Source organism: Pseudorasbora parva, chromosome 16 (genome assembly GCF_024679245.1).
Source record: "Pseudorasbora parva isolate DD20220531a chromosome 16, ASM2467924v1, whole genome shotgun sequence".
In the NCBI taxonomy this organism is placed as follows: Eukaryota; Metazoa; Chordata; class Actinopteri; order Cypriniformes; family Gobionidae; genus Pseudorasbora; species Pseudorasbora parva.
Genome location: NC_090187.1, coordinates 11283632 through 11298968, shown reverse-complemented (window position 1 = coordinate 11298968; position 15337 = coordinate 11283632). Strand labels below are relative to the sequence as shown.

General features: G+C 39.0%; 1 protein-coding gene across 3 annotated transcripts in view; it reads right to left on the bottom strand.

Moving 5' to 3' along the window:
• The window catches only part of dmxl2 (Dmx-like 2), a 106592-nt gene that overhangs the window by 74155 nt on the left and 17100 nt on the right, over positions 1-15337 (bottom strand). For all 3 annotated transcript variants that reach the window (XR_010898451.1, XM_067419586.1, XM_067419587.1), the window contains exons 3-9: positions 15152-15223; positions 14765-14843; positions 13022-13169; positions 11009-11075; positions 7408-7580; positions 5013-5190; positions 3379-3553 (exon numbers count right to left, since the gene is read on the bottom strand). Coding sequence is in view for 2 of the 3 variants with exons in the window: in XM_067419586.1 (XP_067275687.1) it covers positions 3379-3553; positions 5013-5190; positions 7408-7580; positions 11009-11075; positions 13022-13169; positions 14765-14843; positions 15152-15223 (892 nt within the window). In the remaining variant the exon portion in view is untranslated. The remainder of the gene's footprint in view (positions 1-3378; positions 3554-5012; positions 5191-7407; positions 7581-11008; positions 11076-13021; positions 13170-14764; positions 14844-15151; positions 15224-15337) is intronic.

The window sequence follows — 15337 nt, the reverse complement described above, 5'->3', positions numbered from 1 at the left end:
AATACTGTGTTTGACCCCCTTTCACCTTCACAACTGCCTTAATTCTACGTGGCATTGATTCAACAAGGTGCTGAAAGCTTTCTTAGAAATGTTGGCCCATATTGTCACGGTCGGGAAAACAAAGGAAAATTGGTGCGAGGACCCAAGCGCAAAAATGAATGATTTATTTATAAAAGAGACATAAATACAAAACAAACACCCACGAGGGGGCAAAACACATAACACATTAAACATAAACCAAAAACTCAAAACATACCAATACAGGGAATCACAGGAAACCGGGGAGATGTAGACATTACAACGATCCAAACAAGACTGACAAACACAAGGAGCTTTTAAAGGGTAGAAATCAAGAGGGAACAGGTGGGAGAAATCAAACACTAATCAGATAAGGGGTAGGGATCTGACAATGACACAAGCACATACTCAACAAAAAACCCACATGTGCACACAAGACAGGACAGCCATGGGACATTACCCCCTCCTTAAGGAGCAGCTACCAGATGCTCCACTAGGGACAAGAGGGACAGACCAGGGCGGGGCAGGAGGGACAAACCAGGGCGGGGCGGGCGGGACAGACCAGGGTGGGACAGGAGGGACACCCAGGGCGGGATAGACCAGGGCAGGACAGGGAGGGACAGACCAGGGCCAGATGGGAAGAACAGACAAGGAAGGGACAGACAAGGAAAGGGTAAATAAGGGGGGAACAAGGAAAACAAAACAATCAAGAGTCCATGGTCGCTTGCAGAGATCAGATGACCAGGGCGGAGCGATGAGAGGCAGGAACCTGGGTGGCATTTCCGGCCCCGCACGGTCCACCTGCACAGAGTTCACTGGCACACGGACCACCGTGACACGATTCACCGGAACTGGGATCACCGGAACTTCCTCCGGGGCTTCGGATAAAGCCCTGTGCTCCTTCCAAGCAAGCAGGACTGCCACCACGAAGCATCCCATCACAGCCCTCCAGGCCGTTTTCGGACTCGGGACCACCGGAGTAGGGACCACTGGAACTGAGTCCACCGGAACTGGGACCACCGGGACATGATCCACCAGAACTGGGTTCACCGGAACCACCGGAACATAATCCACTGGAACAGTCGTGGAGGAAGCCTTTCTCCTCCTCCTCTGTTTTGGGACCAGCGGAGCACGATCCACCGGAACTGGGACCACGATCCACCGGAACCAGGTTCACTGGAACTGGGTCCAATGGAACAGTCGCAGGGGAATCCTCTCATTATCTTCTGTTTCAGAACCACCGGAAGTGGGACCACTCTTCTCTTGCTATGGTATAGGTAGTTAGAAAAGTTCCAAAAGTTCAAGTGGCTCACTAACTCCATCTCCCACTGCGGGAGAGGGTAGTCCAAACAGAGATTAAAAATGTCCTTGAGGCCCACATCAAGGCAATTAAGCCTCTCTGCCCTCTTGGCCTCTCTCCCCCTTTCCCCTTTTGGCGGAGCGTACTCAGGCTACGAGGATGGACCAGGTTCCCGCTCATCCTGCTGAGACCTCTGATGGTCGGATCGTTCTGTCACGGTCAGGAACACAAAGGAAAACTGGTGCGAGGACTCAAGCGCAGAAATGAATGGTTTATTTATAAAAGAAACATAAATACAAAAAAACACCCGCGAGGGGGCAAAACACAACACATTAAACAAACCAAAAACTCAAAACATACCAATACGGGGAATAAAGGGAAACCGGGGGGATGTAGACATTACAACGATCCAAACAAGACTGACAAACACAAGGAGCTTATAAAGGGTAGAAATCAAGAGGGAACAGGTGGGAGAAATCAAACACTAATCCGATAAAAAGGGGGAGGGATCAGACAATGACAGGAGCACATGCTCAACTTAAAACCCACGTGCACACAAGACAGGACAGGCATTTTGCATATATTGATAATATAGCATCTTGCAGTTGATGGAGATTTGTGGGATGCATATCCTCTATTGGGTTGAGAACTGGTGACTGTTGAGGCCATTTTAGTACAGTGAACTCATTGTCATGTTCAAGAAACCAATTTGAAATGATTTGAGCTTTGTGACATGGTGCATTATCCTGCTGGAAGTAGCCATCAGAGGATGGGTACATGGTGGTCATAAAGGGATGGACATGACCGTGGCATTTAAACGATGCCCAACTGGCACTAAGGGGCCTAAAGTGTGCCAAGAAAACACCATTACACCACCACCACCAGCTTGCACAGTGGTTACAAGGCATGATGGATCCATGTTCTAATTCTGTTTACGCCAAATTCTGACTCTGCCATCTGAATGTCTCAACAGAAATCGAGACTCATGAGACCAGGCAACATTTTTCCAGTCTTCAACTGTCCAATTTTGGTGAGCTTGTGCAAATTGTAGCCTCTTTTTCCTATTTGTAGTGGAGATGAGTGGTACCCGATGGGGTTTTCTGCTGTTGTAGCCCATCCGCCTCAAGTTTGGGCGTGTTGTGGCTTCACAAATGCTTTGCTGCATACCTCGGTTGTAACGAGAGGTTATTTCAGTAAAAGTTGCTCTTCTATCAACTTGAATCAGTCGGCCCATTCCCTTCTGGCCTCTAGCATCAACAAGGCGACGCGAAAGACAACTCAATTTGATACTCCCAGAATGTTGGCTCTCAGAAAGCGTGCACATACTGAATTGAGTCTCTTGAATCTCTTCTTCTTACGCTTGAACGGACATATTCACACAAAATTATGTCAAAATGCCCGTCTTGGTGAGTATACACAGTGTTTGTTTTCAATCCGCATTTGCAACTGCGCAGTGACGCTGATGATGTGTCATCTGGTGCGCACAAGCTTCGTTTAACAGTCTGAGGGAGACTGCGTAGTCGCCAACGCGGATTGAAAACAAACCCGAAAGAGAAGACAATGCTGAATTTTCTGTTATATCTTTGTTATTTTTGGACCAAAATGTATTTTCGATACATCAAGAGATTCTATTTAACCAACTGACGTCACATATGGACTACTTTGATAATGTTTTTATTACCTTTCTGGAAAGAGACAGCATACCAGACCAGACATACATTTTCAATGGAGGAACAGAAAGCTCTCGGACTGAATATAAAATATCTTAAACTGCGCTTCGAAGATGAACAGAGGTCTTACGGGTGTGGAATGACATTAGGGTCATTAATGATATAAATTTCATTTTTGAGTGAACTTACCCTTTAAATTGCTGATCCAAATTACCTGGCTAAAATAGCATTTAACTATTGTGTAGATATTAATATCCGCTGCAGAGTTGATAGTTACGGCCTGTTCAAATGCACGCTAGAAGAGTAATTTGCTCAGTGGTAAAATAAACTCTTTTAAAAATTTCCTATGAAATTATTGTCCCGCGCAAGTATGTGTGTGTGCATAAGCACCTGTGTTGGGATTGATGCTGGCAGAGATGTGGAAGTGGCAGAGCGCATTGGCGTGGTGCGAGATGTGGCGGTGGGATTCGTGGGACCCCAGCTGGCTGGGCAGCAGCTCAGTGTGGGCCACCAGGGCAGATGATCTTCTGCGGCCCCTGCGCAGGTGCTTGAGGTGGTGAATAGACTGAATTGAGAAAGACAATTGTTCACAATCACAATTCACAAACAACAGGCCAATATGAAATACTGTGTAGTATTCTCAGCTCCAATAAATACATTTTGTCATGTGATTAAATTAATTCTGAAGATTTCCCCCCAAAATGAGTGCAGAAAATGCAGATTCCATCAGGGTCTACAGATGGCACATGGAGACAGGTGTGTGTGTGTGAGTGTGAGCCTGTTTATGTGGTTTATGAGGACACAAATTTGTATAACTAGATGGGTATTACACTGGTATTACACTATAAATGTGGTTTATGAGGACATATCAAATGTCCTCATAATTCAAATGGCCTTAAAAACATAATAAATGATGTTTTTTTGAGAAAGTAAAAATGCAGAATGTTTCCTGTGATGGGTAGGTTTAGGGGCAGGGGCAGTGTAAGGGGATAGAAAATACGGTTTATACAGTATAAAAACCATTACGCCTATGGAGAGTCCCTGTAAACCACATAGACCAACATGTGTGTGTGTGTGTGTGTGTGTGTGTGTGTGTGTGTGTGTGTGTGTGTGTGTGTGTGTGTGTGTGTGTGTGTGTGTGTGTGTGTGTGTGTGTGTGTGTGTGTGTGTTGATGTAATGTTATTTATAATACATTGAAGGTGTGACATGGCCTTGTGCAATAACTAAACAAAAAAAATCCTATCGTCCGTGATTTAATTAGAGACAAATATAGGTATATTGTGTAATACAAACTCACACACTATTCTGTCTGGACTTCACAATCTCCAAGCACATAACATAAATTATTACATAGTAGTCCTAAAACTCAAGACTCCATAATTTCCTAATTCTCAAGTTGTTCCAAGCCCTTTCTTCTAACATATTATGTTATGATAATGTAATTTGAATTAAATTAAGGACAAGAAAAGCACAATAATAGTATGCATATGATTCATGCATTATATTCAATGTCAATAAAGCCAAATTTGCATATGCTAGATGTGTGTAAAGAACAGAATTTAGATTTTTAGGAAAACTATCCCTTTAAAAATCATCAGACTCTTGCCAGCAAAAAATTAATTAGTTTGTTAGTTTGTGGTTTATATGGAGACAAAAGTGTGTAGTTTTCACACATCCTACTGAAGATGACAACTGCTGAGGAGAAGATCTGGTGCAAAAACAATCCAATACTTCTGAAAAATGTCAATATAACAATGCACATTTGCTAATTTATCTGCATTTCAGAGTGACTTCGCCTTTATATCTAAGCAGATATGATTTGATACGCAAAGAATGCACCCACAAATGTGATTATTTGACCAAATTGCAGGTGTGGTGTTTACATATAATTAGCAAGTAGTTCATTCGAACAAATAACCAGGTTAACGTGCATAGCGTGTTATCCTTCATTATGCATTGACAGAGATAATTTAGGCCTACATCATTTTATTGTGTTTGAGTATGTGTATTTCTGCATGCTGACCTCCAGAGCGTGCTGTATCTTGTCTTTCTGAGCAATATTTGGCAGAGAGGAGCTGAAACTGGTGGTGTTCTCTGAGATCTGCCCCCCCAACAGACTGTCCTCAGGCAAGAGCGTCTCACTCCACAGACGACAGATGCCATCCGCGCAGGACGTCACCAGCACGTTACACACAGAGCCCCTACGACACACACAATGAGAAATGCACACAATCATGGGTGGAATTTACTGCGTGAGTTAAGGGTGGGTGGAAAGACTAAAATCTCAGCTGTGCAAAAGGAATTATATTGTACTTGAGATGTTGAAGACTCAATTGAATGAAATGACATGAATATATATAGGGGTAGGTAGGGTAGTATTGCAATATTTTCCGTGGGGATATCGTATCGATACACGGATGCTAAGTAATGATATTTTCAGAGAGTGAATTTCAGCTCACCAATTACTGTGCATAATTTTACCCTAAGATCTGCGCTTATAATTCTGTAAAAGTAACAACTAGAATTATTTCTTTCAGACTAATTTTACAAATAGCGCATCTTTCTTTCTCACTCTCATGTGTGCAGTGAGCTGTGTGTACAGGAAGCACGTTCTTGCATATTTCTGAACATGTTTGTACATGTTTATGATGTGTTAATGCTAATTTGACACGTAAATGCAAGCCAGCTGCACACTACGATGAAACTAAACTTCTGCTTGTGATTAGAATCAAAGAATCTGTCTATATAATGCCACATCTACACTGCCAGCACACTCGTTCATAATACAACATGATAAAAAAATAAAAATTATTTTTTTTTAAACAATGGATATATTTTTTATTGATGAATGTGAATCAAAAAACATGATAATTCACTAATGAAGGATCACTCTGGCATCACTGCTTAACATTATGTTACACCTGAGTTAAAAACAACATACTAAAAAAACGCATATTATAAAATGTAATATATATTATATATTATTACAACTAAAACTAACTGAATGAACCACATTTGAAGTAATTGTAAAATAGTCAATACATGTACAGCTGTGAGTGCAACCCCCATACAAATGTATCTACAATGGTAAAAACATTTAGCAGCGTATGTACTACTTGACACATTGCTACCATTACACGGTGCATACTGCCATACCTTACAACCATAGACTGTAAAAAAATATGGACGTAGTGTCCGTGACGTCACTCATAGGATTCCGATAAGCCGTTCTGAAGCTTAAAGTAGGGGCGAGCTAGGCATTGCCATCTTGCGAGCGAGTCATCGAGTGTCATTCCCAGATAACAGAAAATGGGAAAATAGGCGGGATGTGGGCGGAGCTTATGTGACGCAATGACAAAGTAACCACGCCCTTAATTATGTATGACCTTATAGGGTTAGTTCACCCAAAAAATAAATTTCTTACATTAATGACTCACCCCAATGTCATTCCACACCCGTAAGACCTCCGTTCATCCTCGGAACGCAGTTTTAAGATTCTGTCCTTTGAATGTAAGTGTATGCCCACTTGCTGTCCACGTCCAGAAGGTAATGAAAACTTCAAAGCATAAGTGACATCAGTTGGTTAGTTAGACTCTTTTGAAGTGTCGACAATACATTTTGGTCCAAAAATAACAAAAATATGACTTTATTCAGCATTGTCTTCTCTTCCACGTTTGTTTTCAAACCTCAAATAAAGAATCAAACAGTCGCAAATCAGCAGATTGATTCGTGATTCATATCGCCAATGTCACGTGATTTCAGCAGTCTGACACGCGATCCGAATCGTGCATCATGACCGTTTGATTCTTTATTTGAGGAACACGGAAGAGAAGACAATGCTGAATAAAGTCATTGTTTTTTTTTGGACCAAAATGTATTGTCGACGCTTCAAAAGAGTCCAACTAACCAACTAATGTCACATAAGGACTATTTTGATGATGTTTTCATTACCTTCTGGACATGGACAGCAGTGGGCATACACTTACATTCAAAGGACAGAAAGGCCTCGGACTAAATCTAAAATATCTTAAACTGTGTTCAAAGGATGAATGGAGGTCTTACGGGTGTGGAAGGACATTGGGGTGAGTCATTAATGTAAGAAATTTCATTTTTGGGTGAACTAACCCTTTAAGGTTTTATATAATGTAAACGAATGAGTTATAAAAAAAAATTCACCCCCTTCACAGTTGTCATGAAGGTCAAAATTAGCCGTAACGGCCAAAACCACAATTTGTACCAGGCTGTAAACATGTTTTTTTTTTCTGCTGAAAAGTTGGGAATTTCAACATGGGGCACAATAAGATTCTGCTCCCTTCTGGAGCCTGTTGCAGTTTACATTACTTCCGTATTGGCTTCAAGAGAGATCGCGGGAGGTTGCCGCTTGCATACAACTTAGCATGTGGATGTATTTGACATACTTGGGCATGTATTTACTGGTCTTCCTCCAGGAGAAGCCTGTGACCGTACGTGGGTGGGCCAGATACACGAATGAGAAATTGACCGTTGGGACCTTTTTATCAGTCACGTCTGGCATCACCACTGCAGACTTCCATCCTGTGGTGGGATACCACACCTTCAACAGGCAGTCATCCTGAGCGAGAGGGAGAGAAATTACTTTTTGTGTTCAGGCTATGAAGATAAGATAAAACAAGTGATTTTCTAAGAAATGTCCTAAGCAACCACATTTAAACTGATGAATATATTTAGACACCCAAGTAGGACAGAATGTTTTATAATCCTGGTGGATCAGTAGCTAACTATAAAGCCAAAAGTATACTTCTTTTGCCTGTGGCTCTGGCTGGTGTAAATTCTGCATCAATTTTTTCATCAACCAAAGATGACTACATGCAGCTACATTTTTTGTGTCCACATGACAACGTGCGCGTGTGCGATTCCACTACGTCAGTGAACATCTGTGCCTTAAAGCCACAATATGTCATTTTTGCCGCTAGAGGTCGCATATTCAAAACCAGCCATAGCTTGACGACGCCTTGATATCTCTGAGCTTTTATTATACCGCAGACAACCACTTCCGCTTCTCCCGATCATGCATATGTGAGGTAACGCAGCTGTGTTTTATCATATTAGATTATGTGCTGTCGAGAGTTAACTCGTGATTAATCGCAATTTTATCACAATTTTATCAGTTCTAAATGTACCTTAAATTAATATTTTTCATGTTTTTATTACTCTAATCAACATGGGTATATGGACAAATATGCATGCTTTATGCAAATGTACGTTTCTTATTAGTGAAAACATACTCAGAGCTGTATGTTCTCACATACAGAACACATACACATACTCACATACACATACTCACACTCAGAGCATGAAGACTAGACATGTGTCAGAAGTCATAGATGTTTTTCAAAGAACTTGTTCATGTCTCTTAGGCCTAAGCTTAAAAAATCAGAATAATCAGTGATTTCTTTCATTTTAGGAATATAAATAAAGGGAGTTTTTACACTGGCAGTTTAGTTCAGAGTGATGTAAGGTTTAGATGAAAAATTGGTAATGTGAAAGCTGTCAGAGAGATCTGGTAGCGCACCTGGGTACACCAAACCCGAGACCGAATCCTGGAGGAGATGCACTCGAACTGTGCCACGTTTCACATGAACGGTGTGAGAAACACGGAATTGGGAGCACTCTTGTTCAGAAAAGTAACCTGCATGTCTGTTTTAGCTGATTATAATGTATAGTTCAATAAAACACGTAAGTGGTGATGGTGTAAATGATTTACCTTGTATATGAGCGAGAGCGAGCTTGCAGTGTATTCGCACATCGCGCATGCAATCTCCTCAGAGTCCCTTTACAAGCATGCAACAAAAGGCCCTTCATTCAATATATTGACCCCCGTTCTGTTTTCTATCATACCCTGTGGATGTTTGTGATTATGTAAGATGCACGCAAATGCACCAGGGTAAAACAGAATCAAGTTGACCAGCGCTGCGGGGGAAACCGAGAACTATCATGCTCGGACTTGGACTGCAGCAAACATGCTCAGTGTAAAAACGCCCTTTTCTTTTATTTCGACCTGGAGTCTAATAAAAGTTAAACAGAAAATGTTTTAGCTTATGTAGGCTATATAACGTCACGTTTCCTTAATGTCAATGGCTGCTCTCGAGTTCTCCAACTAGGTAGGCCACGGATCAAACAGAAAATGTGTGTTGCGTAAATCATGCGTTAATAAAATTTGTGCTGTTAAAATGAATTTGCTATAGTAGGTACATTATTTGAGTGTGTTGAAAGTAATGTTATAATGCTGCTCTGTGCATTCTCTCAGCAGCTACTTTGAGACACGTGTTGCACACTGCAGTAAGCTAGATCGATATAAGCATGATAAAACATGGTACTTGTGGTGAATCAAGAAAATTAGATTTAAACAATTAGACTAACTGTGTGGAGCTATATAACAATGATTATATAGAGTCATATATATATAGATCATATATATAGATTATATATGAATGTATCCAAACAGTTGCTGACCTGTATAATAAAAAGACAAAATATATTAAAGTGTCTTTGGAAATCGAGGGTAAAATGTCATTGATATTTTAAAGGATTTTTTTTTTTTTGTTAAATGCATGTGCCCTTGTTATCTTTAATCCCTCTTGCAGTGACATCTCTTCTGTTCTCTGATGACGTGATAACTGGTGTGATGGCAGGAGAAGTTGTCAATCACAAGATCATAGCAATCGCAAACCACAATGATCGAACAATCCAATCAATTTATAATGAGCAAAATCAAGTCCCAGCCTAAATTTGTTCTTGTTCGAGAAGCCGGATTTCCCTCGCCTATACGTCACAATAGAAAAGAAAAGACTATCACAACTTTCATTTTGTTGAATCTTTCTATAGTTGACTGATAGACAAATTTTCTGTGTGTGTGAATGGCTTGGGAGGGGCACGACACTAGTCAGCAGGAGAAACTATTTTTATTTTCCTTTACACACTGCAGCAACTTTTAATAAAGCGACCAAAACTGCCTGCCAACTGACAGACGAACTGACAATGGCTTTTTTTATTTAGGTTTAAATAAAAGGTAATGTGGTGGATAAACATTCACAAAACGTTTTCTCATAACATTTTAAAGCCACGATCGAAATACAGAACATCACACAAATATATAAAATAACATTTTGATAAATAAACCTAAAAAAAAACTGCCTAGAGAGGAAAAGTAAATTTTGAGTGCGTTTACATGCACGTTCCTAAGTCGATTATGCCTAAAGAGGGTCGCACACCGGACGCAAAGCTCAGAGCTGCGGTTTAGGCATCTCACACCGGACGCACACATTATATATGCGAGCTCAATTTTGAATCTACTTCTGACAGAAGAGATGAACGATAAGTGTATCTTGTAGCACAGGGTGAAATCAGTACATTGACGATTTGAGGGAAATATAATATAAATTTAATATGAAACCTTAAAATGGCGCTCTGTGGCACAGCAGGATTTTAAGGTGGCGAATGCCGCAGACGGTGTGTGTACACTCATTGAAAACATGTGTTCGAATTTTAAAGATGTGGTGCGGCGCAGGGGTCCCACACCGGAAGCGAAGCTCAGCGCCGCGCCACATCTTTAAAATATTGAGCACCCCCATATTGCCAAAATGGTATGATCCTCGTTTCATTACACCCGCGAGATCGGTGGTCCAATCCGGCTCTACATATCGATGCATCGAATCTTTGACTATTCGGGGTCATCCCTACTGGTATGATAAAGATATTGCTTCCTTAAATAGCTTAAATATAGTTAGCTACATGTTGTGTGTACCCTGATTGTAGTTTAACTATTTTGAAGCCACAGCTTCCAAAGCAACACATATTACTCATATGAATTAGCTTTCCAATACTGATAGGGCTTTACCTTTATAATGTATTATTTTACACATTCTAATGGTAAAAGTTCCTGTAAGGGATGGGTGTAGGTTTTAGAAATTGTAATTAGCATAATTTAATAACAACTGAAATCCACCATAATATAAAACATGATGTGTATGTGTGCGGTACCTTTCCAGCTGTGGCGAAGTATTCTCCATCTGGAGACCATTGAGTGATGTGAACAGCGGCAGCAGTTCTGAGACAAAACCCACACAAAGTGCAAATACAGGTAAACATTTCTGTGCAGAGGGTGAAGCATATGTTATAAAAGTCCCTCTAAAATGGTGTGTTGTGAAAGCCCAGACTACACCTGCATGGTCAGGGGCCGTAAACACACTATACTTTGGGGAGTTTTTATAAACGTGATCTTTCATGTATTTTAGGACTTGAACAGAATTCAAAAACAAAAACACAATTATGTCGAAATTTTTACTAATCAAGTAACAGTCGGTTATGTAATTATTAAATGCTCGATTAATGCATTACTATTTAACTAAACTCATTAGATTTTAGTTGAATAAATCTACTGTAGATTTAGTTGACTCAAATGTTATGATATTTAGTCGGCTAAAACTAGACTAAAACTATTAGACTAAAACTACTGTTAAAATGACTATGACTAAAACTAAATCAAAATGTGTTGTCAAAATGAACACTGCTCTGACGTATGAAGTTGGTAAATAAATATTCCATCTTTCTTAGGCCTGGTTTCAAAGACAGGGCTTAGATTAAGCCAGGATTAGGCCTTTTTTTAATTAGGACATTTAAGTTTTAAGTTTTTATAAACGTGCCCTAAAAAAGCAATGGTAGTGACATATTTTAAAGCTACATTGTGTGATATTTTCCCCCATCTAGCAGTGAAAAGGTATATGACCATCTAGTGAATATTAATTTCTGTTCCTCTCATTTCCGATTTCGTTTTTAACTCCTACGGTGGCCGATTTAGTCCAAGATTAACATAGCAATCCTCCTCTTCACATTCAAAACGGTGCCATCGAGTGTTAAAAGCAAAAGGCGAAGCTTAAATTTATGGGTATGTCCCTCTTTGGCTAATGTACTTTCAAGATGGAGGGGCAACATGGCGACCGGCATTCGAACCCCTCACCCGTATGTATTTTCAGTGGCATATTATAAACTTATGAGAATACTTTATTACTTGAAAGAAGTAAATATACATTAATGAGCACATATATTTGTGAAAGAACTAAGTGTTTTAGCTAAGAATAAACAAAAAAAGTTACAGTGTAGCTTTGAAATATGTCAGTGCAAGTGTAAGCTCAAATATGCATATTAGTCTATGACTAGCTTAAGCCTTGTCTTTTGCACCCTGTCCTAGAGTATGCTTACTTGTTACATGAATTTTACATACATTTTAGTTAAGAAGAGCAAAAGCTTTCTTTTTCAATCATATGACCCTTTTAAATACTTTAATTCATCAAATGTTTCCATGCTTCCATGTTCATTAAATCAGACAAGCCACATTAAAGGTCCCGTTCTTCGCGGTTCCATCTTTCAAACTTTAGTTAGAGTGTAATGTTGCTGTTAGAGCATAAAGAATACCTGTAAAATTATAAAGCTCAAAGTTCAATGCCAAGCGAGATATTTTTATTTAACAGAAGTTCCCTTTCAAAGCCTACAGCGGACGGCCGGTTTGGACTACAGCAGGAAGTGCAGGGATGTAATGACGTCACTAGAACCGTTCGTTGACTAACCCGCCGCCCAAAAGAACACGTAAAAAAGGGGGGCGTGGTCTTGTTGCTCTCCCACGTGGAGAAGAGCGCGCATTCAGCGCTTGCATCTCCCCATTATGGTAAGAGGCGGGACTTTTACGGGCAAAGTGCGCTAAGCTGCTGTCCAATCACAACACGGGAAGCGCTGGCCCAATCAGAACTCAGTACGTGTTTCTGAAGGAGGGACTTCATAGAACAAGGAAATCATCAGACCGTTTTTAGGACAGAGGAAACAGCGCTGTAAAGATAAGTCAATTGTGTGAAAAATACCGTGTTTTTTTACACGCGAAACATGAACTCATGTTATATTGCACACTGTAAACATAATCAAAGCTTCGAAAACACGCAAAGAATGGGACCTTTAAAGATTTAGTGTTTAGCCAGAAGTGTGTTTAAGTTAAGCTGCACTCACTTGCACTGCCACACACACTTCCAATCATTGAGTACGAGTTCATGAGCTCTGTCATCGTTCAGCTGACATTCCTCTTCCTCTATCAGCGTGTCACTAGTTGGAGGAGCCCACAGCTGCAAATGCTCAGTTGCCGCCAAGATACGATTGCCTACACGACAAACAGATGTAATAATTACATATACAAATTTATGTTTACCACCACCAGTCAAAAGTTTGGACAAACCTTTGTTTTCTATATTGTTACAATTACTACCATTATTATTTTCTGCTCATTTTAAAATAATAGTGAAGTCAGAATTATACAATAACACAAATGTAAGTATGGGAATTATGTAGTGACCAACATGACAAACAATGTCTGCCCTAGGGATGTCACAAGTACCAGTAATTGGTACCAAGTCGGTGCTGAAATTGTAAAAATGTGACGATACCAGCATTTCTGTAATACCAGTAGTACCGACTCCCGAGTATATTATATTAGTATATACCCACAGCTGCGTTCAGTCGTTTCTGTGTTTAATCTAAGCTCCAGACTGTAGCCGAATATTTACTAGTGTATGTTTATAATAAACTGCAAAATACTATTTAAATAGTAATCCTGCCTGTTCTCTGTGTGAATGACAGCCGCCAATGCACAATGCGCGTGCGTGCACACACACACGTGACACTCGCTCGCTGTCTTTGTAGTCACTGCCAAATGCAGTGTGTCACTATATGAGGACACAAACGCATGAACCGTCACTTCGTGAGAATTTACAGTTTCATTTGAGAAAACGGTCATATCATGAACACAGACACAAAGGTCTTCACAGAAACTCGTCAAAATAAATGTTCGGTGTAACATTAAGAAATTGACAGAATTAATTAGGCTATAATACAGTATATTTGTCTCTACACTGTAAAAAAAAAGTTACCTGGTTGCCTTAAAATTTCCTTAAGAGTTCATTGAAATTGAAAATGTGAGTTAATACAATGAAAAATTGTTGAGATTCCACAACCTTTATTAAAATATTATTTAAAGATTGTCTAAGCTTATAGGGTAATTGTGTGTTTTATTTTTGATGACGCAGTGAAGTATGCCAAATGTGCTATTTTCATGATTTATCACATCTATTATGTGGTTCAGATACAATAATATTTTTAGTTTCTATTTATTAAACAAATTTCCTTCATTTTATCAACTCAAATTTTTAATTTCAAAAACTCAAAATTAAGGCAACCAGGTTACTTACTTTTTTAAGTTAAACCAACAAAAAAATTGTACAGTGTATGTAATAATAATACATCTCTACTAATAATAATAATTATGCCTAGATGGTTGCTTAATTTTTACTTGATCTTTTTTTATAAACAATGTTTAATTTTAAAAAGCAGCATACAGCCTTTAAATGTTTATGTATTACTTACGTATAATGATTATCATCATGAATAATAAACTCATTGAATTTAATAACATTTTTGAAAAAAAAGTTAAATAAAATAAAAATAAAAACATTTTTACTGGAATTTTGGTACCGTGACATCACTAGTCTGCCCCATTCACCACTTTAAATCTCAATGTAAGTATCACATTTTTAAGATGCCTATTCAAACACGAATCCAGAGGATATACTAAAGTCATAGAAACATCTTCTAAATGTATTATTTAATTAGAAGATCCAAAGAGAATAAAAAACTAATGCAAATGGCAAACAAGGACACTATTGAAAATAAATCCATTAACAAAGTATATTTCACACCAACCTTGGGGGTCCCAGGCAAGATTGTAGGTTATAGCATTGAGGAAGAACTGACCAGTCTTTTGCCATTGGTAATTCAGTTGCTTTAAAAGGAACAACAACAAAAAAAGAGTGCTTTATAAGGAAATTCATTTGACAAGTATTCATTTAAAGAAAACAACAACAAAGTTTTACACAAAAATACGTAAATGTAATATAAAGACACTTTTAGTAAAATATTTAGAATTAGTTAAGTAAAGTAAAGAAAATATAAGAACCTATACTAAATATATATCACTGTATATATTTGGGTAAAGATGTCAAAATGGTTCTAATAATAACCATCATCTCAACATCTTTATGATTATCATTATCATGATCTAAGATCAACTGTCCTCCAGAGGAACCTCACCTTGTGACGTTTGTTTGGGTTGGAAGCAATAGGTTCGAAAATACAAACAGTATTTCCATAAGATGCAGCGATCTAAAAAATAAAAAAAAAAAAAACATTTAATATACAAGAGCACCATTATCAAAGAGAAACTGTGATTATAAAAAAAATAACATCAAAAACTTTGTCAGTGCAGATAACTGGATA